This window comes from Trachurus trachurus (genome assembly GCF_905171665.1).
Source record: "Trachurus trachurus genome assembly, chromosome: 22".
In the NCBI taxonomy this organism is placed as follows: Eukaryota; Metazoa; Chordata; class Actinopteri; order Carangiformes; family Carangidae; genus Trachurus; species Trachurus trachurus.
Genome location: NC_139907.1, coordinates 13188866 through 13211859, shown reverse-complemented (window position 1 = coordinate 13211859; position 22994 = coordinate 13188866). Strand labels below are relative to the sequence as shown.

Genomic DNA, 22994 nt, shown 5'->3' with positions numbered 1-22994 from the left:
AGACCTTTCACTGAGCTGTCGCAACGCTCTCACTCCGATGTCACTGTCAAAACAGACAGTAAGCAGTGGTCTGATCCAGAGACAAAACCGGAGTCTGTCCAAATATAAGCAACTTTACGCACGCGTTTACGCCGGCAGCGAGAACAACGAGGATGGATGCTCTCCTCCCTTTCATTCCCAGAGCGCACTATACTCCACCTGCCTTTACTGCAATGAGCTAAATGAAATTTGCTTCGAGCTTCTCATCTTATGGTCAAACCGTATTCGTTTTATCCATTACTGAATACTCACTGTTGTGATTTTTCCTCCAAAGCAGGATTATCTTCTCATCGTTGGGTAACCGGCGATTGAGCACATGGCGCGGGGCGGGAAGTCAGAGATGTACCCCCAAATCAGAGGCAGACTTAAACCATTACATCATTCACATATGGGAAACGGTGCATTATTTATGAACTCCAATAGCCAAAGACTAGTCATCTCTTCCAGTACGTCAGATGAGGAGGAACTCAGTGAGATGGCGAGGTTCACAATGGGGGGCAAATATCTGGACGTCTTAAACTGATATATTAAGTGTTAAATAGCCTACTGTAAATGGGCTCGTGTGTTACTGAGCTTTTGTTTTGATTTTAGGGTGGTTGAAGGACCAAAACGTCCAACAAGTTTATATAAAGGTCATATCCAAAGGACAGCACTTGTTGGCAATGTTTGTTTTTGTTTTTGTCCACTCATCCTCATCCATGCATTTCTTTATTTTTTTTTATTTTTTTTTTGTGCATTTTAATTAGATGAAGGCTGAAGCCATTGGTTACCATTCATTTTAATAGGTCATTAATTAATGGATTTGCACACCTGAAACTTAAATTAATATACATATCTGATAACAATCATCATCTAGTTAACATAGTGACATGTTTAACATTACTAGCCACTTATTTTTAAGACACTGATTATTAATGAAAAGAAAAAGCAAGAAATTCACAACAAAATGCATTGGTGATGAAGACCAACTCAATTTGTGCTCTATCTGTAATCAAAGGTCAAAATGTCCACTGCGAAGATGAAAAGACTGCAACTATTTCTGCATCAAAACTATTGTGTCAAAAGTTATGAATTTTGTGACCATATTTGATGTTAAAGCAACCTAATTGCTAATGCAAAACTTAAAAAATGTGCATTTTCAGTCGGCAATTTATTACCATATCAAAATGTAAAAAGGTATAGCCCTCTGTCTACAAGATAATGCAAAGCAGAGTCTACATCAATAGTGTCAAAATAAAGGAGAAGAATGAAAAATACTACAAGCAGTGCTTTGCTTTTAAGATCTGTTTCACACGTTGACACTGCTATTAAGTCATTCACAATCTTTTGTTGGTAAATGACGTGAGGGGTTAAAAGGTCTATCAAACAATACAAGGAACACAATTAACAATATGCTGTTGACAGAATGTTCTCGTGAGCAACACACTCTAATCAGATTTTCTATTTGTTGCTTTATTTCTCACTGACACATTACCGTAAATGAGGCTACTGATGACTTTTCATGATAATGGCACGCTATATGATCACTTCATGTTGCTGTAAGAACACAGGCAACCCGCCATTTTATTCATAAACGGGTAGGGATTTAGGACCATGAGGAGAGTAGCACAGAACTTAAATAAAAGATACATAGTTTTACACCACAGAAAGGTGTTGGTCAGAGTTTGGGTGAGGAAGTGCTATAAAATGTCATCTGTTAACCTGAACTGCCAGTGGCATCATGCAGATTACAGAGTTGAATACAATATAAGTATTTATACAACAGATTTTGGACATGTAACAGCAGGAAAAGCACTAATGTAATAAGATAGATAGGCCGCTTGAATGAAATGAAGACTCTCACATAAAAAGGACACAAAATGTAGTCAAAATACCTGTCTGAAAATGGCATGTTCTTTTTTCCCCAAAGAAATTTAAATCAAAAGCAACTGGACTTGGTTATTTACTAAGACGTTTCACCTCTCATCCAAGAGGCTTCATCAGTTCATGTGTACATCTGACAGTTGCTTTTGATTTAATTTTCTTTGGGGGAAAATGATGACCTGGACAAATGAGAATATTTACAGGCTTACGGCATGTTCTCTTAAAAACCTGTGATGAAGGTTGGAAGTCTACAGCACACAGTATGTCCCTTCATAAAGCCGCATATAGTCATATTCCTCTAATGTCAGGAGGACAATTGAACGACATTCTCTGCAGATAGAAGGGGCTTTATATGTAATCATGCCTTTAATTGGAACATTTGAGCCCTATGGTGCACAGCACATGTTGTATTTTATGACCACTGAGGACAATATAGGCTGCCCTTTCCTGCACTTTATGGGCTTCACACGGGCTCTGCTTGCATCATCCTGTTTGTCTTATGAACAGTGGCTCCAAAAATACCATATCCATACCCAGAAGTGTTAAAACAAAGATATTCATAGCGAATTTTCTCATTTTGTCAACTTTTCTTTCTGGTGTTTTTAAAATCTATACTGCAGGCAAGCCTAGGATTTGTGAAAGGTGAAGGTAAATGTAAAAAAGCTCATCTGTTGCCAAAAACACACACACACACACACACACACACAAAAGTCACATTATAAAGTGCTTTATTATTGTAATTTTAAATGTCTTTTTGTCATATAATTTGCTTCAGGTGTGTCTTTGTCTATGTTTATGGGGGTGGGTTGTGTGGGGCGTGTTCTTCCTTCCTTACGCACGAACGTGATGACGTGAGTTATCGTAGCAACCAGCATGGCGACGGGGAAGCTTTGCGCGGCTCCTCATCTGCTTATAAGCTAGTATTAGGATGTTACCATTGCATTGCGTGGTCGTATTTCAGCTTTAAAATGTCCACAGTCGAGTACACTGTCTTTTCTGCATGTATCCGAGCGCTACGGTGGATGTCCTCGAGTATTTCCGAGGAAAATGGGATACGCTGAGTGCAGCATTAACATGGAATCGAGAATAGGTATGTGTTAGCATTAGCTACTATTTGGCTTAATCAGCAGAGGGAATCAAATTCAATTGTGCATAGGCAGCTAACTAAAGATAAACTCATCCTGGCTGTGTGGCCTCAAGTTCACCTAGACAACGATTAGCCATTTACCCTCACTGCTTGTTCTCAATGCTTAAAACTGAAATCTAAAACCAAGTTAGCTTGTTATACGATGCTTCACTTAACCAAGTCAGCTCATATTACGTTCCATCATTTTTGGTCTTTGATGTTTCAGCTGTTTTGTTTTTTGTGTGTGTCGAAAAGAAACGTTTTCTATCCTCATAAAAACACTGACAACGGGAGTTAAGCTAAAACAAAATTTTATTAGAATAACTTACTTATTGTTTCTTACTTTACAATAACACAGATACTGCTGCTAATAAGTCATAACATACTAAAGCATGTAAAAGGCTTGTATATTCACCAAATAAATCATGTATTACTCTCCTAAAGGACTGCATGGTTAATATGATAACACTGATTGAACCAATAAACATATACATTCTCTTCACAAATCTAGCCTAAAATGATGTCTTAACATTGTTTATTTTCTGACCAATAGTAAAAAACCTCAAAGGTATTGAGTTTACAGTGATACAAAATCTAACCATAAATGATCACATTTGAAAATGAGTGTTTACCTAAAGCTTGGTATCAAAAAGTAACAAACTATCAGTCTACCAATTTATAGTCTTTCAACAGGTCCATGTTCATTTGTTTATTTTTAGGGAGTGTATCATCTGGATTGGGGGGCAGCGCTGGTATGAAAGGACAGACCTCGAAAAGTAGCCGTAAGTTTCAATATGCTCTCTAAGTTGAGTGAATCACTGGTCATTTGTTGGGTATAACTTTCACTTTAAAGTGTATTATATGTTGTTGTCTGTCTTGTGTTTTTAGCTTTCTGCCCTCACTCAACCAATAAGTTGACACAGTCAATCATTAAGGACCACATGGTGTCTCATTACAAAAAGGTTTACTCAGCTAAAGGTGAGCACGTAACATAAAAATGTATTATGATCCTTACAGTGGTATTCAAAAGAACAAACTAATTTTGCTCATGCACATAATATGCTTATCTGTTCCTGTGGTATCTATTTTGCATAACAATTAGATTACTAATAATCTCATGTAATAATCCTATAATATTATAATCCTGCATTTGTTTCCTTCCTCCACAGCTGCCATTGATGCCTCAGTACCCAAAAGCATGATGTACAGTGTAAAGTGTAAGTACCTTATATTTCTGGGCACAGTCACAGTGGGGTTTGATTTAGTTTAAACCTTGCTTCACCAGTGCTCTTTCAGGGAGACATGCGGTGCATCATTGCACAGGGAAAGACAAATGGCTGCATTGGCCGTAGCCTCAATAAGAAATGATACAGTGCAGCCAGTCATCGCATTCGAGAACAGGATGCAACTCATCCTCAACTCTAATGGTTACAATCATGCTTTCATCTTATCATTACACTACACTGACCCTCATAAACTGAGTTAAGTGCAGTGAGTCCTTGCCCAATCTCTTGGGTGCTACACAAAGTCATTCCAGGAAATGATGTAAATCACAAAGTTGGGTGAAAGAATGAAGGAAATACATCAATTACAGTATTTTTTTTTTACAGAAAAATTTGTGAGAATTACACTTATTTAGTATTTCATACCTGCTTACAGACAATGACCAGATGAGGAAGGATCGCTTGAGGAAAGGGGGTCGTCCTCAGTCGGCCCATTCGCAGAGGAACAGCAGAGCCTCCTGCTCCTCTTCCGAGGTGAGACGCTAGCCTAATGCAGTCACTGATGTGTTTTCTCACTACTTTGTGTAATATTGATGTGTTTAACCGAAAAGGCTTTGGATGTAAATTCCACATTATTTGTCATGCAAAAGTTATTTTCAATACAATATCTAATTTAATACGATGTTTGCTCTTTTAGAGTAGATCATCTGTCCAGTATGACGACAGCCCATACCTCTGCTCGAGGAGTTCCATGGTGTCCAGCCCAAGGTTCAGCACCTCCTTTAATGCTAAGGAGACAGTCTATCAGTCATGTAGACCAGACCATTCTCATCACAGCCGCCCAGCATCAGAGATGAAGTACCGAAGCCCAGAGGCAGCTTTGCACAGAAAGCAGTCAGCATATTCTCTTGGAGCTTTTGGAGATCAGAGTTGCTACAAGTCTTTCCAGGACCCTGTCCAGAAGACATACAGTGGAGACTTGCTCCAGAAACATTCACAGCACTTTACCCGAGACAAACCTTTCACCCCTAAGACTTTGAAATCAGAAAAGAGTTCATACCTGGAAAAATATCGCTACTACAGAGCACCACGAAGGAAACCTACTCAGGACTGCACCAACACGAAATTAACACAAAAGGAGAGGTATGATAGAAGGTATTAACAAATATCCTCAGTGAGTCTCAAAGTATAGCAAACAATTACTTCAACAGGGATCTTACAATATCTTTATTTTCTTCTCTCTCTTATGCAGCACAAAAACCAAGGAATACACACGGGAGTTTGATGAACCATCTCAGGTAATTAAAAAAAAAACATAAATAAGAAAGTGAGAGTAAAACAAAGGAAAATATGAATTTGATCATGAGAAACTTGTGACAGTGTTAAATATCTCCTTTTTCCAGGGATTTATTACAGAGCATGAGTGGTCTGAGGATGAGTTCAATGGCACCAGTTTTTCAATATCTAGACAACGGAGTCAAGTAGACAAGAGCAGAGACCATTATCTCTTTGACTCCCCATCCAGGTAAAATTGTTAAGTAGAAATAATATAGTGTGTTGTGTTGGCAATGTTGTGCCGTGTGTGTTTCTTTTTTTAAAGCTCTAAAAGAATGAACAACAAGTCTCCTCTTGTAGGGTCTCACCAGAAGGCGGGAAATCTCCTACCATGATGAAAGTATCTGCAGAGTAAGTCAGATAGTAGAAAATATTGCTTTACGTGTAATGATTTGACAAAATAATAATTAAATGAATATCTAAAGTGGCATATTCTCTATGAAATTAATTATTCTCATCTGTTACTAAACAGGGAAGAAGAATTAAAGTACCTCGAATTTATTTCTGCTGTAACGGAAGATATTTTGTCCAGGGGGCACATCTCTGGCAGGTTTGTTGACATTCCTGTACCTTATGTGAACACATGTATACATATAATTTGGTAGGTTAAACTGTGGCTGATGCCTGTTGCAGCCTCATGAATCATTACTTGAGTTAAGTATCTATGTCCTCTGCTGCAAGGATCCTAGACCGGGTGATAAAGCGTCATATTGAAATGAACCGGCATCAACTTGACGAGGTGAGCATTTATATCAATGCAGAATGCCATATATGCATTGCCATGTATTCTTAAAGTGATAGGTAAATACATTTAAATAAAAAAAAAAGAATAAATAATTGAGACTGCTTCGTCTAATCACATTGCTTGTTTTAGGGTAAAATGCGCCACCTTCTGGATGTGCTGCGTAAAGAACTTGAAGAGCCAACCGACACATCCACCTCCAGTGCAGAGCTTGAAAAAAAGGAGTATGATCTGTTTGATTCACTCCTACCACATCTGAAATCAGGGAGGTCACAAGTGAAGACCAAAGAAGACAGTGATCTTATCTCCTACGCCTCACTGATTAAATTCTGCGATACACCAGATTACACTGATGCTTTATCAGCGCGTACATCTGTCTGTTCTCCTGATAGGACTGCCTCACCCACAAAAACAAATGAGAAGGATGAGGAGGTTGATGATCAGGAAAAGCACATCGGCTCTTCTTGGCTCAGTGAGCATGTTATCAATTACACAGGAATCAGTGAAGATGACTTTCAGCCCAGTCAAATAGACACAACCGCTGCAACAAACGGCAATGAAGTCGGCAATGAAAACCATGAATACACTACTGTAACCAGTGATGAGGGATTTCATCAAGACCAAGCTGAGGTCAATTATGATGGGCAATCCAAAGAGCTCGAGGATCTGGGAAGAAGTTTGTCTGAGTCACTTCATGTATCCAGCAGTACACACTGTGACAATGTGGACACTGCTAATGAGCAACATGCAGATCCAGTTGCCACTGTCAGTGATGATGAGTTTTTCTGAGTTTTGTTGTTGTAAAAAAAATCTTTTAATATTTTTGCTACCAGGCAAGTGTTGTCCCAGAGAGAAACATATATATTTGATTTTTGTTGTTGTTGTTGCTGTTGTTGAAAGTATTAGTTTTGAAAATTAAGTCAACACTGGTTGTGTTTCCATGTTCTTACAGCCCTCACTAATGAGGTGAGGTGAGACAATGAACATGTCCCATAGGTAATCAAAGCTCTGCAGGTTAAATCAGGGGCATAAATACATGAGTGTAAAATGGACACACACTTGAATTATTACTGTTGAGTTGCAATAGATATCCAAAGTAATGCTCAAAACATCACAATTAATGCCCCATGGTAACTAGTGTGACTTGGAACTTCGGATTATCCATAGTACTGCACTGATGTCAGATGTGTGGAATTAGTGCTTTTCCTTTAGTTTGAGTGGATTCATTGCAGTGTGCCCGGTCAGTCTTAAGAATGGTGTTACCTAGCTGCAGTTTACATTTTCCTATTCACTGTTACTAGTAAACTTACAATTTTTGTGTTTGACATAACATATGCCTCTGACTTGTAGCCATTAGGAGCTGACTGCCACCAGAAAGTGTCTTTACACATTGCAATAAATTTTCTACTCTTCTGATTCTTGTGTGCTTTGTATCTGTGAATAAAATATTACAAACTCCCAATTGCAGCCACTTGCAGCCAGCAGCTACAGTTACTTTATACGCGGCCATTATTACCACACCTTGGGCCATTTTGCGAGCAGTTACACAAGGGAAAGTCTTCAATTACAATAGTCAGTGTTTGCGATTACAGCTGTCAGACGATGTAAAAGGTAAATAGACAGGTCAGCGGCCAGCAGCTCCAGGCAGCTGTCCCATTTCTGGCATTTTCACCGCTCGGCATTCCAGCCGTCTGATGTCATAGCTCAGAAAACCTCCATGTATTCCTCCGCCGTGCAGGACCTATAATGTATTTTGAAGCGTGAGTTCCTTAAAATTACCGCTAACTTCATAGTATGTGTGAAAATATGTTGAGTTGAAATGCATTCCGTCGTATTTGGGGGTTTAATTAACTGCAGAAACGCTAATGTTGAAGGCATAGAGCCCGCGGATGTAGACGGAATACACTTGTTGCTCTTCCAATCCCAGGAAGCGAAACACGCTTGGAACTTGAGTGAACTATCGGACCAAGAGGCATGGGGTGCAACGTTAGTCTTGATCCAGAAACTAACTGCAGACAAAATTAACTGTCTGTAAGTGCGATACAAATCTCAGAGGTAGCAACCCGATGGCGGACTCCCCCAAAGACTGAATCCTATCTGGAGTACAAAAAATTGCATCTGACTGGCTAACGGTAACGTTACGATTTTGGCCAAAATATTTACCGGCGACGTCAGCTTCCCAAGGGTGTCGTCTATTTGCTGGAACATGTTAGCACGCTAGCGTTAAAGCTAAATTAAGTTGTTGTCATGTTAGGGTTTGTGTTACAAAGTTGTCAAAACTCATAATGAAAAGTATCGAGTTAGTCATAAAAGGGTCCCACGTTCGGCACAAACTTCTATGAAGGTTGTGTCTAACTAGGATAATTTGTAATATGGTGGTGGATGCATGGTTGCGGTGGAAAGAAGCAGGGATTTTGCTTGTTGCTTGCTGCGTATTGAATAAAGTCGGTCTTGTCAGTGTTTTGGATCTGTCTATTCACTGGAAGGGGATTAATGTAACCACAAGCTTGAGGTGAAAAAAAAGAAAAAGGCAAGCAAACCTCATTATAGCCCTTGTTAATTTCTCAGACCAATCAGGCTGTTAACTTAGACGTTTCTTAAAGTCCATAAACCAGCTTTAAATTGTGTTAACCCAATAAACTGACGTGAAATCTCTATGCTAGCCAAATAAAATAGCTAAAGTAGGTAACTTAAAAGTAAATGGAGCATTTAAGAGGATTACTTTGCATAGATATGGTGTTTTTTTCTGGTGTTTCTCTGTTTCAGGGTGACAGCCCAGGTGTGTGTATATTTACTTGTTATCCTACTTAATGCGTCAGTGATGGGTATGGCCACTGAAGTTGTGATTCACCCTGTTTTGCATTGTATTCCCCCCCCTTTAATTCGTGCTAGTCTCTGTTGTATTGAAGGTTGTTTTGAGACGTTTCCTGTTTTGTTTTTCCAGATCTGTCGGTTGATAATAAACCTCATGACTTGTAAGGTTCCCAGAGGTTTTGAGAGGACAGCGAGGAGGTTAATCTCTCAGGACTGAAGTGAAGACCTCCCTCCTGAGGAAGTGTGAAACATGCCCTTGCCATTTGGCTTAAAACTCAAAAGGACTAGGAGATATACTGTTTCAAGCAAGAGCTGTCTCGTCACTCGGATTCAGCAGCTCAATGGAGAGTTTGTTGAGTTTACACTTTCAGTGGAGAGCACTGGGCAGGAATGTTTGGAGGCAGTTGCCCAGAGACTCGAGTTAAGAGAGGTATGTATGTCTTTTCCGAAAATACAAGTGCTGATTGTTCTCTGTTATAGACTTTTGCGGACTCGCCATGTCAGCAAGAAAGTGTTTTTGTTAAGGTCAGAAGAACTAGTAAGTAAGACAACAGAAACTCAGATAACCAGTCTGTCATTGTTTACCTCTCATGGTCTTGTCTTTGTTTAGCTTGTATTAATTAGCCTACATACTTTACATTTTTATTCAAGTACGTGTATGAAACCAACTCATAATACAGATACAGGCCTACGTTTCTGATATGTTCATTCAAACATACATGTTGGCTTGGAGTGGATAGGCTATATGATGTTCAGTATGTCTGGATCTGAGCACTATTTTTGACACCACCCCCACCTGTGCAGTCCTGATTTTCTTGGATGTTAGTCTGTGATACGAAGATTTAGACCAGAATTAGGACCAGAATTTTTTTTCTTTCTTTTTTCTTAACATTAAAATCTTTTAATTCAAAGAAATCAGATTGCCATGACCCATAATATTTCTGGTGTTATTTTCTCTGCCTTGATTCATTATGGTGTGCATTATTATGTAAACACATTTGATTCATTTTTACACAATGTTTACTGATAATTGTGAACTGATGTTATCCGGTGTAAGTTATTTTCTAGTTGTGGTTTGAGAGTGGTTACAAATTACAATACATCTCTTTCAGCTTCATTGATTTTCATGAACAGCAAGCCCAGGGGTTTCTTATCAAACCAGTGTTCATTTTGAGATGTTCAGAGAGTCACAAGACTGAACAATTAGTGCCAACAACCAGTTAATCTAGAGACGTTTGCAGTGGTTGTATTTTCAGTTCTACATATGCTGAATATCATGGGTGACCAATGACCATGAATGCTCTGCAAGTAGGTCAATAAATAGGATGCATGCGTGCCATTGATCTAAAACAGTCTCAGCGTATTGTATGTAATACACGTTTGGTTATGCATTTCATCTAAGCTAAATTAGTTTGCTAGATTTACAAGTTGCCCTAGGATGTCTTTGATCAAAATGAAGTAAAGTGTAATGTGTCTTGCTTACTTTCTCTGCTTGTCAGATAACGTACTTCAGTCTGTGGTACTTCAACAAGCAGAACCAGCAGAGATGGATTGATTTGGAGAAGCCGCTGAAAAAGCAGCTGGACAAGTATGGGTTGGAGCCCACCGTTTACTTTGGAGTCGTGTTTTACATACCCAGTGTCACCCAACTGCAACAGGAGATCACAAGGTAATGTTCTATTAGTGACACAAGATGTCCTCTTTTAGACATTCAATATATTAGTAGATTATCAGTCCAAACGTTTGTAAGTGTGAACTGAATGGCAAGACAAGTTTAGTGCAACCACACCAGACATTTTTTTCTCTATAATAAATTCTGGTGGCCTTAAAGACAATAAGTTGACGAAGCAACTCAGATGCCCAGTTGTACCCAAAGAACCAGATACCAGTATATAATTATAGTTTCTAACCCATCCATCTCTAATGTCAGGCGGAAAGTCAAAATAGATCACAAGGTATTTTGTTACTGCTGTACACCTTTGCTTTGTTATATCTGAATACCCCATTTGGTTGTTGGCTGCCTGTTCCTTATCATAAGTGATGCTTCCTTTCCCCACAGATATCAGTATTACCTCCAGCTGAAGAAGGATGTTCTGGAGGGGAGGATCTCATGCTCGCTAGACCAAGTTATACGTTTAGCGAGCCTCGCAGTGCAAGGTAAATATGAATTAGAAATAGTAACCTCATGATACAAGCGAAACTTGGACAAGAGAAGTGTTTCTTGGCCTAAATTGTTGTGCAAAGTCTACAAGCAGCTGTAAGTCCCCGGCAAAGCAATTACTGATGCAATTACCGAGCAATTGTCCATAAATAATGATTTAAGGCAACACCAGCTACAAAAATTGCCAAATTACACCAGAGTTATTTCAGTAATTTCAGGGGGAGGAGGATTTTGCACCAGTTCATTAAGATTTTCCAAACTCTGCAAGTTTGTTACAGATAACTGTTGATAAACTTTAGATAGCCCATTCCTTCCAAAGCAGTTACCGCCTAATTTTTTTTATCAGAGCAAGAGAAAAATGTTTCCTTTCAAACCAAAGGAGAAATGACTGTAGGTTCAAATTTTATGAAACATTGTGAATCATACTTTTTTGTTACACCCAGTGTCTTGTTTGAACAAGCAGTATCAAACCTAAATAAGATTATTAGATTAGTCAGGTGTGTGTGTGTGTGTGTGTGTGTGTGTGTGTGTGTGTGTGTTTGTGTGTGTGTGTGTACGTTCCACTTCCTTGCATGAGCTTCAGGCCCGACACAGCCTACCACTTTTGCCCAGCCAGAAGAATCTCAAACACTGCTGGCAAAGTTATATCAGGCACTGCAACTTACTGGCCTGGGTGTTAGCATAGCAGAGCAGCTGAGATCACTTACTGTTGCAGCCATGTTCAGAAGACCAGTCAGCCTGCAATATGCACCTCAAAGAAAAGCCACATGAAACTCCTTGCAAGTACCCGTAAGCTGTCTTGCAAACTTGGAATTTGTGCTTTAAATAAAGTCGTGCAGCTCCTATTTTGTGTCTCTGACTGGGATATTTTTGAATGAAGGGCTGCTTTTCAGCATTGCTTGAGTAGCTTTTGACCATTGCTGATGCCTGGGATACTCAAGATAGTTGTGAATGTTGCCAGCAGGCAGCCTGAAGCTGTAACAGTTTTGGACCTCTGCGTTGTCAGACACTGAAGCAATTCCCTTCCATAACAAATGGGCCCCTCCCCTCCTAAAATTAGTCCAACTAGTCATCATAGACTCCTGCTTTCCAAAAGGAATTACACCATTCTGCAATTCTTGAGAGTCTATTTTGCCCTGTACTAAATGCAGAAAAGGACATGTAATAGGATTTATTCCGAGGGCAGTGTCATGTGAGGTATGCCTTGCTGTATTTACTGATCTAGTGTATCTTTCTTTATGCTCACAGCTGACTTTGGAGACTTCAATCGATATGATTCCCAGGAGTTCCTGCAGAAGTTTGTGCTGTTCCCTATTGTAAGCATTGTACTTTTGCAAACCCACCATGTGAAATGAAATATTTCACAATATTTCGGACATATTCCTGTGTTCATCTGTGCATCATCCTAACATTGCGTCAATCTGAATTCATTTTCTGCAGGACTGGATTCAGGATGAGCGAGTGCTGGAGGAGGCCACACAGAAAGTGGCTCTGCTTTATCAGTCCTTCAGGTAAGTAAGTTTTCAAAGCATCCAGCTTCTCTCTGTGTGGGTTAAGATACAAATAGTTTCACATGTAGCACAGGCAAACATAGTTTTGCATCTTACTAGGCGTTCTGCCCAGACAGGGGAAAATCACTTTAAGCGGATTATCTTTTCTCATCTGGATTCATTTTGTCTCACTCTGGCTATAGACTAAAGTGTATAACCCACCTCTGTGATTTATGTACAAACTTCTTACTTTACAGCATTTTTTCCCACAACTGCCTAAAACATTTGCACAATACTGTATAGAATAGAATAGAAAATATTTAAGTCCCTAGGGGGGAAATTCAGATTGTCCAGCAGCTTACATAACAGTGATATGTTTTTAATTATATAAAATTATATAAAAAATATATAATATAAGTATATATGGACAGGATGTCAGTTTTGTATTATTTTGCTTGTTTGTGCTATTGACTTAATTTTTAATGCAAGTACCATGCCGTTTTTGTTATTTTCAGGGGTTTGTCAGCACCAGAGGCAGAGATGTTGTACATGCAGGAGGTGGAGAAAATGGAGGGCTATGGCCAGGAAAGCTATCAAGCCAAGGTAAAGTCTACATGATTCATCTTGCAATCCCTGGGCAGTGGGCACAGCCCTACACCTCAAAGAAGGCTGAAGCTACAAACTATTGCTACTACTGCACACAGCCTCATTGTTCTGAATGTCTTTGTTTCTTTCCCATTACCCAAACAGGACAGCACAGGCACAGATGTTACCCTTGGATCCTGCCTTGACGGCATCTTTGTCAAGCACAAAAACGGAAGGCCCCATATTTTATTTAGGTAAATATAAAAACACGTTTGACCGAGCAAGTGCGGTGAATAAAAGCTTTGTCGGCCAGCTTGTGAGTCTGAGCGGTAATTACATTGAACCGGAGGGCCGGTATAGATTGGGGTTTGTGGTACAGCTCATGGCTATTCTTGGGTGAGGTCGTCTCCTCCTGTAATGTCTCTTAATGCTCTCTAGACCTGAATGTGGCTCAAGAGGAAATGAGTCAGGTAGATTGTAATAGCTGATAAGGGTTGTGGGGACATTATTTGTCAGCGCAGTGAGTAAGTGAATATTTTTGACCTTTGTTGACTACATACCATTATGAGTACTACATACCTTTTGCTCCACTTCCTCATGTGTATGGGTTTTAAAATTGTTTTGAATCGCAATTTAAAAATGCCGTGAGGTTTTTGCCACCACCATGACATAATGTGTCTCTTTTTTTCTCTCTCTCTTTTTCTCTTCGCCACTGTGCTTTAATTGGCTGTGTAGGTGGGATGAAATTAACAACATGAGTCACAACAGGTCCTTCTTTGCCCTGGAGCTGGCCAACAGAGAGGAGAGTGTTCAGTTCCAGACCGTAAGTCTCCGCTGCCATTACAACTTCTCTTCTCCCCACATTTCCAGGGACATTGTAATGTCTTAGAGGATTTAGCAAATTGGAAATGGCCCATGTGGTGGAGCTTACCATCAGCTTGTCTTAACAATGCACCTGTGTGTTTGTGTGTGTGTGTGTGTGTGTGTGTGTGTGTGTGTGTGTGTGTGTGTGTGTGTGTGTGTGTGTGTGTGTGTGTGTGTGTGTGTGTGTGTGTGTGTGTGTGTGTGTGTGTGTGTGTGTGTGTGTGTGTGTGTGTGTGTGTGTGTGTGTGTGTGTGTGTGTGTGTGTGTGTGTGTGTGTGTGGGTGTGTGTGTGTGTGTGTGGGTGTGTGTGTGTGGGTGGGTGGCTGTAATTTGGGTTGTTTGGGTACAAGTGGGTCATAAAATCACATACCATTAGCTGAAACTCACTGCAGAAGTATTTGAGGGCATACACAGGAATGTTTTTATGTGTAGGTAACTTGGCAAAAACCACTTCTGTACCAGTTTGCTCACCATCCAATTTTGTTTTTTTAGGAAGACATGGAAACCTCCAAATATGTGTGCCGGATGTGTCTGGCCAGACTCAAGTTTTATAAGATTAACAAGAGTAGCCTGTAAGTGTTTTTCACGTCTAGCCCAGTTCCTGTCTCTTTGTTCCTTGTTGTCTCATGCATGTGTCTCCTCTCTGGCGTCGCCTCATTTCTATCCTCCTCTCCTCCTCTCTCTTCAGAGAGGAGTGTGACCCCCTGCCTTCTGAAGGCTCCCAGAAGTCCCTTCTCACTTTATCCTTTCCTCGCTTTCCAATGCTCTCTCGTCCCTCTCTGCCTTCTAACAAGGGGTGAGCAACACAGTCAGCCACCACCTACTGTATGCCGATCAATCACACGCCAACACCCATCCCTTTGTGATTGCCCAAGCAAACAGCAAACGGGCTCTCTGTATCTAAAATGAGCCTTGGGCTTTGAAGCATGTAGTCATTTTTTATATTACTAAGTAAAAAATAATTTATTTAGAGCTTTGTGAAATCATTTTTAAAGCTTTGTTATTCATTGAGTATCTACCTTTATTAGGTCAGGTTATTAAACCTCATTATTTGTTCAGATGTCACTGAAATATGTGTGAGTGTCTGGAATTATCATGTGTCAAGATAATACTCAGCCTGGAGAAAATTAAAGATTTTTTATCTTTTGATACATGCAGATCAATCAAAATTGAAAGTACTCACTTAAATCTTTGTGGTACATGTTGCACTAGAGAAGAGGTGTGCGCTGAGTTTTGAATTTAATGGATCTGTATGTGTCCTTGAGGTTACATGGCATTTCTTATTAGAAATCAATATTCCTCAAAATAAAAGTATTATTGGTATTATTGTTACTTGACCTTTTTTGACCTACATTCTTTTCCCCAGAAGTCAAGCACAGCCTACAGTTGTAAATCCAGTCAGACGGAGATCCTCAACTAGAATATCTTTGGTAATGTCCATGCATGTTCAAACTGGTTGTATTCTGAAGTATATTTATGGCTTGCATTGTAGCACATGGTACATGTTAAGAAAATAGATATGTAGTTTAATTTTGGATGAGTATTTGGTTTATGAATTCCTCTCTTGTTGTTTTACAGCCAAAGCCTCAGGCCTACATGATGCCCCCTCCACAAATGCACTACAATGGCCATTTCACAGAGCCTTACACATCATCACAGGGTAACTACTGTGTAGAAAGAAACTTCAAAGTCATTACATGTTGCTTCTTCTTTTTTTTCTACTGTGGTGCCTGCTCTCTGTTGAGCTAACTGCAAATATAGTTGTTGTATAAAATCCCTTATCCATCTTCATGTCCTCACTCTCACAGACAACCTCTACATGAACAGTCAGAACGGTTATTACTACCACTCTCAGACCAGCCTCGACTGCTCTCCACTGGAATACGGCAGCGGTGGGCGTTTACGCAACGGCAGCGTCTACAGCGCCCACAGCACCAGCTCTTTAACCAACCCTCAACACTACCTTCAGCCCTCTCCCATGTCCTCCAACCCCTCCATCACCAGCGACATCACCAGGCCAGACTACGTCCCCTCGCACCGCCACAGCGCTCTCATCCCGCCCTCCTACCGCGCCACCCCCGATTACGAGACAGTGATGCGCCAGAAAACCCGGGGAACGGGCGGAGGGATGGTTTTGTCTCAAGAGCACCGGCAGAGCCACTCGATGAGGAATCTAAACATCGGAAACTCGTACGCATACAGCAGGCCGGACCCTCTGGTTTACAGCCAGCCGGAGATCAGGGGGGAACATGGGGGAGCAGCCCAACACCACCACTATCCTTTCCATCTGGGCTCCAGCTTCCACAGCCCCTCTCCGTACCCCTACCCCACGGAGAGGAGGCCTGTAGTGGGGGCGGTCAGTGTCCCTGAGCTCACTAATGTGCAGTTACAACAAGCTCAGGAGTATCCAGCCCCCAACATCATGAGAACACAAGTGTACCGACCTCCTCCCCCCTACCCGTACGCCCACCCCCGGCCTGCAAACAGCACGCCCGACCTGTCTCGCCACCTGTACGTCAGCAGCAGCAACCCAGACCTGATCATCACCAGGCGCGTGCACCACTCTGTCCAGACTTTCCAGGAGGACAGTCTGCCTGTTGCCCACTCGTTACAGGAGGTGTCCGAGCCTCTTTTCAGCGGACCCCCACACAGACACCCATACCATGCTCAGAAGCGCAACTCCATCGAGATTGCCGGATTGACTCATAGTTTCGAGGGGATGAGGGTCAAAGAGCGGACTGTGTCTTCCTCGGCGGTCGAAATCGCCACGCCCCCTCCGGTTTTGCGCGGCGGCCGCTCTCAGGGCTCGCAGCTCAACGTGTTCTTGGAACGTACAAAGACGGAGGACAGGGATGAGATTAAGGACGTGCAGTACGGACACAAAAAGTCCCTTTCAGACGCCACCATGCTGGTTCACAGCAGCGGCGAGGAGGAGGAGTTTGAGGACGACGGCGAACGTCACACTCCGCTTTCTCAGGATGCGATCGCAGCCATCGTTCCTGAGCAGCCGCATCACAGCCTGACATCTCTCTCTTCTCTGCCGCCTCAGCAGCAGACTCCCATAGAGCCTCCTCCTGCGTATCCTATAGGGTCCTCCCTCGACCCCTCTATAACCGGCTCCATGGCGTTCAAGGTTCACCCCCTGATCCAGGAGGGCGAGCCGCTGTACATGCTGTCAGATTTACGCCAGCCCAGGATCATGCCCTCGGTGTCGGAGGGCGACCTGAGCGGCCAGGCCAAGCAGAAGACTAAAACAGACTTCAAGAAGAGGCCTGTGTCCGATGTGCCACCTGCGAAGAAAACAGTGGAAGGTTTGCCTCCTCCGGTGAGTCATGTTCCCTTTCTCCTGTTATTAATAGTCTCCACTATTTATGATTCAACCAACATTCAACAGCTAATGTTTTTGTCTAGTTGTTTATGTCACAAAGCATGATGAGTTAGTGTTTTAAAACTGAGACATTGAAAAATAGATTGAGGCAACCTCTTAACTCTAGTTCTGCAATTCAGGATCATTTTCATTGACAAAGTATTGTATTGTCAAAGTAGTATAGTTATATTTAAATAAAGATTTATTGGCATGTCCTCTTTAAATGTGCCTGAAACTAAGATTTAGCAGCTCATTAGTTGATGGTTTCAGCATGTCAGGTCACTAATGCTGTAATTCATTATTGACCTAATTCAGTTGCTCTCCAGCTTTATATTGCTCTGTAAAGGCGCTGTAAGATGAACCGCTCTCACTTGTTTTCTTAAAAAGGTCATCATATCTCCCCGTGTGTCAGATCAAATATCCATATAGGAAGCATTTGAGGTAGTTTCAGTGCGCAGCATCGACTGACACAAACAAGACTTACTTTTGACACGTTTGACACATGCATTTGAGAATGTAGTCAGGCTACCTGGGAAAACCGGATGGGTGACATTTTCTGAAACACACAGCGAACCGGATCTATCTTTCCCCCTCATCTACCTTTTCACTCTCTGTGAGATTCGCACACATTCATCCTCACTTTTTCCTCTGTCTGGATTCTGTTGTCATACCAGGGTATGAAGAAAGGGACCAGGTCAGACGTGAAGAAGATGGGCCCTTTGAAAGTGGCCAAGCTCAACGGCCTGTCGGTGTCCAGGCAGCCGGTGCCCGACGAGGTGAAGGATGAGCCCGAAAGAGCCTCCAATGACGAGAGGGTAAGGCAGAGATTTGTTACGTTTTTGAATTTGTCCTTGAAAAAGGTTTGTTGATTTCAGGTAGTGGTAACCTATGAGAGAAGGTGAGATTTGTTACATGCTGTTTGTATATTGTCGATGGTTTATGCAGTTACCTCGACATGCTCGATTTCCAGGAGCTGCTTGTTTTGTTGTTAGTAACCCTCTGGAAGGTGAGACCTTGTTATGAGAAATACATGAAAGTGGAAAGTCAGCCAGGGTTCTTGTTCCCACCGTAAACACACCAGCCTTGTGATTTTTGAAGCTTGTTGCTTTGACAGTGTGAAGAAAAATTCCAAACACTTGAAGCTAATTACATATAGCAAACCAAGGTGTGACTGGCATTAAACTCAAATGTATCTTAAAACAAGGAACTCATTGTATGCGTAGAAAGATTGCTAGTCAAAGACATTATTAATAGGCGAACAGCTACCGTATTTTTCGGTTCTTTACTTATTATTATTATTGATTATATCTCAGCTGTTGATTCATGTACATAGAATTCCACTACTGCAGATCAAACTCTGTTCAAACTTACAATAACAATGCATGTTACTGTGGTGTCAAATACATTCAGTTAAACAGATCAATTTAAGAGCAATTTAAACAGATTTTTACTCGTAATTCATTACATTCTGCTGCAGCACTGGTCTCCATAGTTAATAGTACACTGTGTCCTTTTCACAACAGTTTCTACACTATAAGAAAGTAAAACTGCAGCAGTGGAAAGTAAAACTACACACAGTGAGCTGCTGATTGTGTGTCAGACTTCCTCATGACTATTATATAATTCTGTGTCAGTGCTGATTGAAGAGGAGTGAATGTTGCTGGACATCATTATTCGTGAATTTCTAAAATGAAAGTGTTTTGCTTAAGGGAGTCAACATGAGGTGAAATAGTTACGGTGTTGTGTATGGGTGTGATGAATTCACCTTTTCCATTTTGGTGTACATCAGTGTAAACTGCTGGAGCAGCACATGGACAGGGGCGAGCTGCTGAAAGAGTATGAGAAAATCCCAAAGCGTCCGGGAGGCGAGTACACCATCGCCCAGCTGCCAGAGAGCGCGGATAAAAACCGCTTCCAAGACGTCCTGCCTTACGACAGCAACAGAGTGGAGCTGGTTCCCACTAAAGAGAACAACACCGGATACATCAATGCATCACATGTTAGAGTAAGTTGTGCTGAGACGTATCATGGTGCCAATCTCTACTTGATGTATGTCATTTTATGTTCAGTCAGATCCTATTTTTTGTTTCTCATATCCATTGATAATATGTTAGTCTCCTGAATATACAAGTGTAAATCCCTGTTGTATATGGACATGTACACACTCAATACAGTTCTGTTTGACATGCACAAAAGTCTGAGACCACTTTCAAAGGGTCTCTGACCTTTGAACTCCATTGGATGTTTTTTATCAGTTGATAGAAAGACTTAGAGACTGAACTGCTTTTCAGTGTTTCAAGTAAATATTTTCCTTTTTTTTTTCCTGAACAGGGTTTTCCGTCCTAGTTTCATTTGGAAGCAGTTCACATCTAGCTGCTTCATGACTGCCTTATTTAATCTAAATATTTCTGAACTATCATATCTGAGATCTCAAAAACAGGCGACTGAATTAAAATACATTTAAAGGGGCTCTAGAGTAAATTAGTTGGTGACCTTGTGAACAACACATTAAAGCAGTCATAGTATACATCTATTAGTTTGAAATACAGTTCCTAGAATGCAGAGTCTTCCCTTCACCTCATGTATCTTAACATTGTTCAACATTAGTCACCCTGTCTGGTAAATTCCCCATGTCTGCATCACAAATACAACAAAGATGTAACACAACTCTCTCCACCAGCTGTGTAGTAGTACTCATGATGAGTAAACTCTGAATGGGGGACTTCCCCTGTAGTCCTTTATTACCTCATGAGGAGTTACTACGATCACAAAATGTGAGCTGACATTCATGAACTTGAGGCATAATTCAGAATGACCAAAATAAATGGCATTCAGTAAAACTGTGGGAAATGACTTGGATCATTTATACAGTGAATAAATCCCACCAAAGAAGCAACAGCAGGATACGTCGGACTACAGCTGTTCATGAGTAACAGCCCATATAGACGGGTGTTGGTTTGTGGGGAGGCAGTGACTATAGTTTAGTCAGACTCTCCTCCCTCATTGTGAAAATAGAAACACTCATGTTTTGCGTGAGTATAACTTCTGTTTTCCTGTGAAGATGATCTGATGGATGACGTTAATGTGTCCTGTTTCGTCAGATAACGGTTGGAGGACAGGAGTGGAGCTACATTGCAACACAGGGTCCCATGTCAAACACATGTCAGGACTTCTGGCAGATGGTGTGGGAGCAGGGTGTCGCCATCATCGCCATGGTTACCGCTGAAGAGGTGCCTAAAATGTCATGCTTTTTATGTCGATTTTTTTTTTTTTCCTCTTCATCCCTGCCTGTGTTGACCTCCTGTCCTCTCTTCCTCCAGGAGAGCGGCAGAGAAAAGAGCTTCCGATACTGGCCGCGACTCGGCTCACGACACAACACCGTGACGTACGGCCGCTTCAAAATAACCACCCGCTTCCGCACCGAGTCAGGCTGCTACGCCACCACAGGGCTCAAGATCAAACACCTCCTGACAGGCCAAGAGAGGACGGTCTGGCACCTGCAGTACACAGACTGGCCCGATCACGGCTGTCCTGAGGACTTCAAAGGCTTCCTCAGTGAGTGGGATTAGTATCAGCTTTGTACGGCCGTGTTACATTTGAATTCATGGCAACATTGATTTCAGATGTGCCATGGAAAGAGGCAGTGAAAATGGGCTAGCTTATTATTCAGTACTAGAGCGTTTAGAAAATTTTGTTTTCTAAAGTTTCTGTCCATAATAAGGTCTCAAGTGAATATTTTTTTCTTTTCCTAGCTTACCTAGAGGAGATCCAGTCTGTGAGGAGACACACAAACAGCATCAGTGACCCAAAGAACACCAACTTACCTGTACTGGTCCACTGCAGCGCTGGCGTGGGAAGGACCGGAGTGGTCATCCTATCTGAGATCATGATAGCCTGTCTAGAGCACAATGAGGTAACTTAATTTGAAAAGGGAAACATACAGTATATTGTACAGATTTTATGACCACATCTGTTTTTTAAATGAAACACTGCAGTCTATCTCACTCTGGGTGTCTTCGTTTCAGCCACTGGACGTCCCAGATATCCTGAGGAGGCTGCGTACACAGAGGATGATTATGGTTCAGACTTTGTCCCAGTACAACTTCATCTACAAGGTCCTCATCGAGTACCTCCGCAACTCCAGGCTGATCTGAGAACAGGCGTCTCTCCAGCCAGTCGACGTACACTGTCATCACAGATGATTTCAGGGGTGGAAATTTGCTCCAGGTTTATGCCAAACTGTACTGTGATGATGTAGCTGCATAAATCTGTTTTAAATGTAGCATAGGAATGTGGTGGACTCCATTTTGGGCAAGTATTAAATCAGGCAAGGCCGAAGGAAAGATGTGTGGACATCCAAAAAAACACGCAATATCACATGAAGGAGCATAAAGACTTAAAAACCTGCCTCGATATAGTATTATATAATTTTTTTTTACAGACATTATTGCTTAATAAAGCCCAGCACTTTGACAGTACTTTGCTGTACATATTGAACCAATGTTAAGCTGCATTTAAAAAAAAAAATCTTTATTATAGATGTGTATTGATTTATTTTTCATTTGACGAAGGACTTTTCAAATGTGTATGTTTTGGATTGCTGTTGCTGTTGGTTCTGATATCAAAGGACTTTTCTATAGTGATGAAATGAACAAAAGCTCAGAGATAGTTTCATATGAAGGTTTTATTATGGAACCAAGAGTTGAAGGATGCAGTTCAATTCATAAAATAGTCATGAGTGTGTGTTTCCTGTCTTTCTGAAAAAAAAATCCTTACAGCCCACAAAACATGTGGACGGACGGACTGGTCTTTGTAAAACACTGGTTTTATGGGAAGTGTAAATGAATTGCACGGGTTTGAAAAATCTGTTGACAAATGAGGACGAGGTTTTTTTTTTTGGCGTGGGGGGGAGTAAAACTGGAAAATTAATTTTATACTCATTTATTTTTCATTACTTTTTTTTTTTTTTATCATGAGAACTGTTTAAAATTTCAACCAGAGTGCTGTATTTAAGCAACGTACTAGTCAATTTTTGAGAGTGTTTAAATAGCAGCAATGAGTTGATGTTTTTACATAATATGAAGGAAATTTCTCATTTAGTGTCATGGGTTCCAGTAATGTGTGTTTGTTATTCCATTTGATACATTTGAGAAACACCCCTGCAAAAAAAAACACAAGAATTGCAAACAGCAATAGTCATGAATTTAGCTTAGATCCCTTAAATCACAACAGACAGTTAAGTCTTCATTTTAATGTAAAGGCACAGAGCAGAGATAGAAGAACAGGGAGGCCATGTAACAGTTACAGACTCAGTGTTGGCTTTGACGTCACCTCCGCTGGCTGTGACGCTCAGTATTAGTGTACGACACAGTCTGAGGGACAGAC

The 22994-nt window shown here is 41.1% G+C and overlaps 2 protein-coding genes across 5 annotated transcripts; both read left to right on the top strand.

The window, feature by feature from the left end:
• Nucleotides 1-2871: 2871 nt before the first annotated feature.
• On the top strand, nt 2872-7117 carry spata7 (spermatogenesis associated 7; the record flags this gene model as incomplete). The annotated part of the gene is made up of 12 exons (XM_083998577.1): nt 2872-2992; nt 3748-3810; nt 3917-4006; nt 4198-4245; nt 4688-4785; nt 4949-5406; nt 5504-5549; nt 5655-5776; nt 5887-5937; nt 6059-6136; nt 6268-6325; nt 6461-7117. Exons 1-12 carry the CDS (start codon nt 2950-2952, stop codon nt 7115-7117), a joined length of 1812 nt encoding a protein of 603 aa, XP_083854703.1. The 5' UTR covers nt 2872-2949.
• A 1158-nt stretch (nt 7118-8275) lies between these two features.
• Nucleotides 8276-22874, top strand: ptpn21 (protein tyrosine phosphatase non-receptor type 21). 4 transcript variants are annotated; one of them, XM_083998315.1, is made up of 20 exons: nt 8276-8460; nt 9273-9572; nt 10642-10811; nt 11202-11299; nt 12552-12619; nt 12744-12814; nt 13309-13396; nt 13544-13632; nt 14114-14201; nt 14735-14814; nt 14931-15038; nt 15612-15672; nt 15821-15902; nt 16051-17567; nt 18284-18424; nt 19399-19614; nt 20711-20839; nt 20930-21164; nt 21362-21522; nt 21635-22874. In XM_083998315.1, exons 2-20 carry the CDS (start codon nt 9393-9395, stop codon nt 21761-21763), a joined length of 3711 nt encoding a protein of 1236 aa, XP_083854441.1. In that variant the 5' UTR covers nt 8276-8460; nt 9273-9392; the 3' UTR covers nt 21764-22874. The 4 variants fall into 4 exon arrangements, with proteins under 4 accessions (XP_083854441.1, XP_083854440.1, XP_083854443.1 ...); XM_083998314.1 differs by having other exon boundaries at nt 15609-15672; XM_083998317.1 differs by lacking the exon at nt 14931-15038.
• Nucleotides 22875-22994: the final 120 nt, after the last annotated feature.

Bases quoted from the DNA above. Each gene is read 5' to 3' on its own strand.
- ptpn21 (XM_083998314.1), top strand. From the start codon at position 9,393: ATGCCCTTGCCATTTGGCTTAAAACTCAAAAGGACTAGGAGATATACT. The intron at 15,039-15,608 runs GTGAGCAACACA...TCTTTTCCCCAG, and splicing joins TCTCTGCCTTCTAACAAGGG to AAGTCAAGCACAGCCTACAG. The intron at 19,615-20,710 runs GTAAGTTGTGCT...CTGTTTCGTCAG, and splicing joins TCAATGCATCACATGTTAGA to ATAACGGTTGGAGGACAGGA.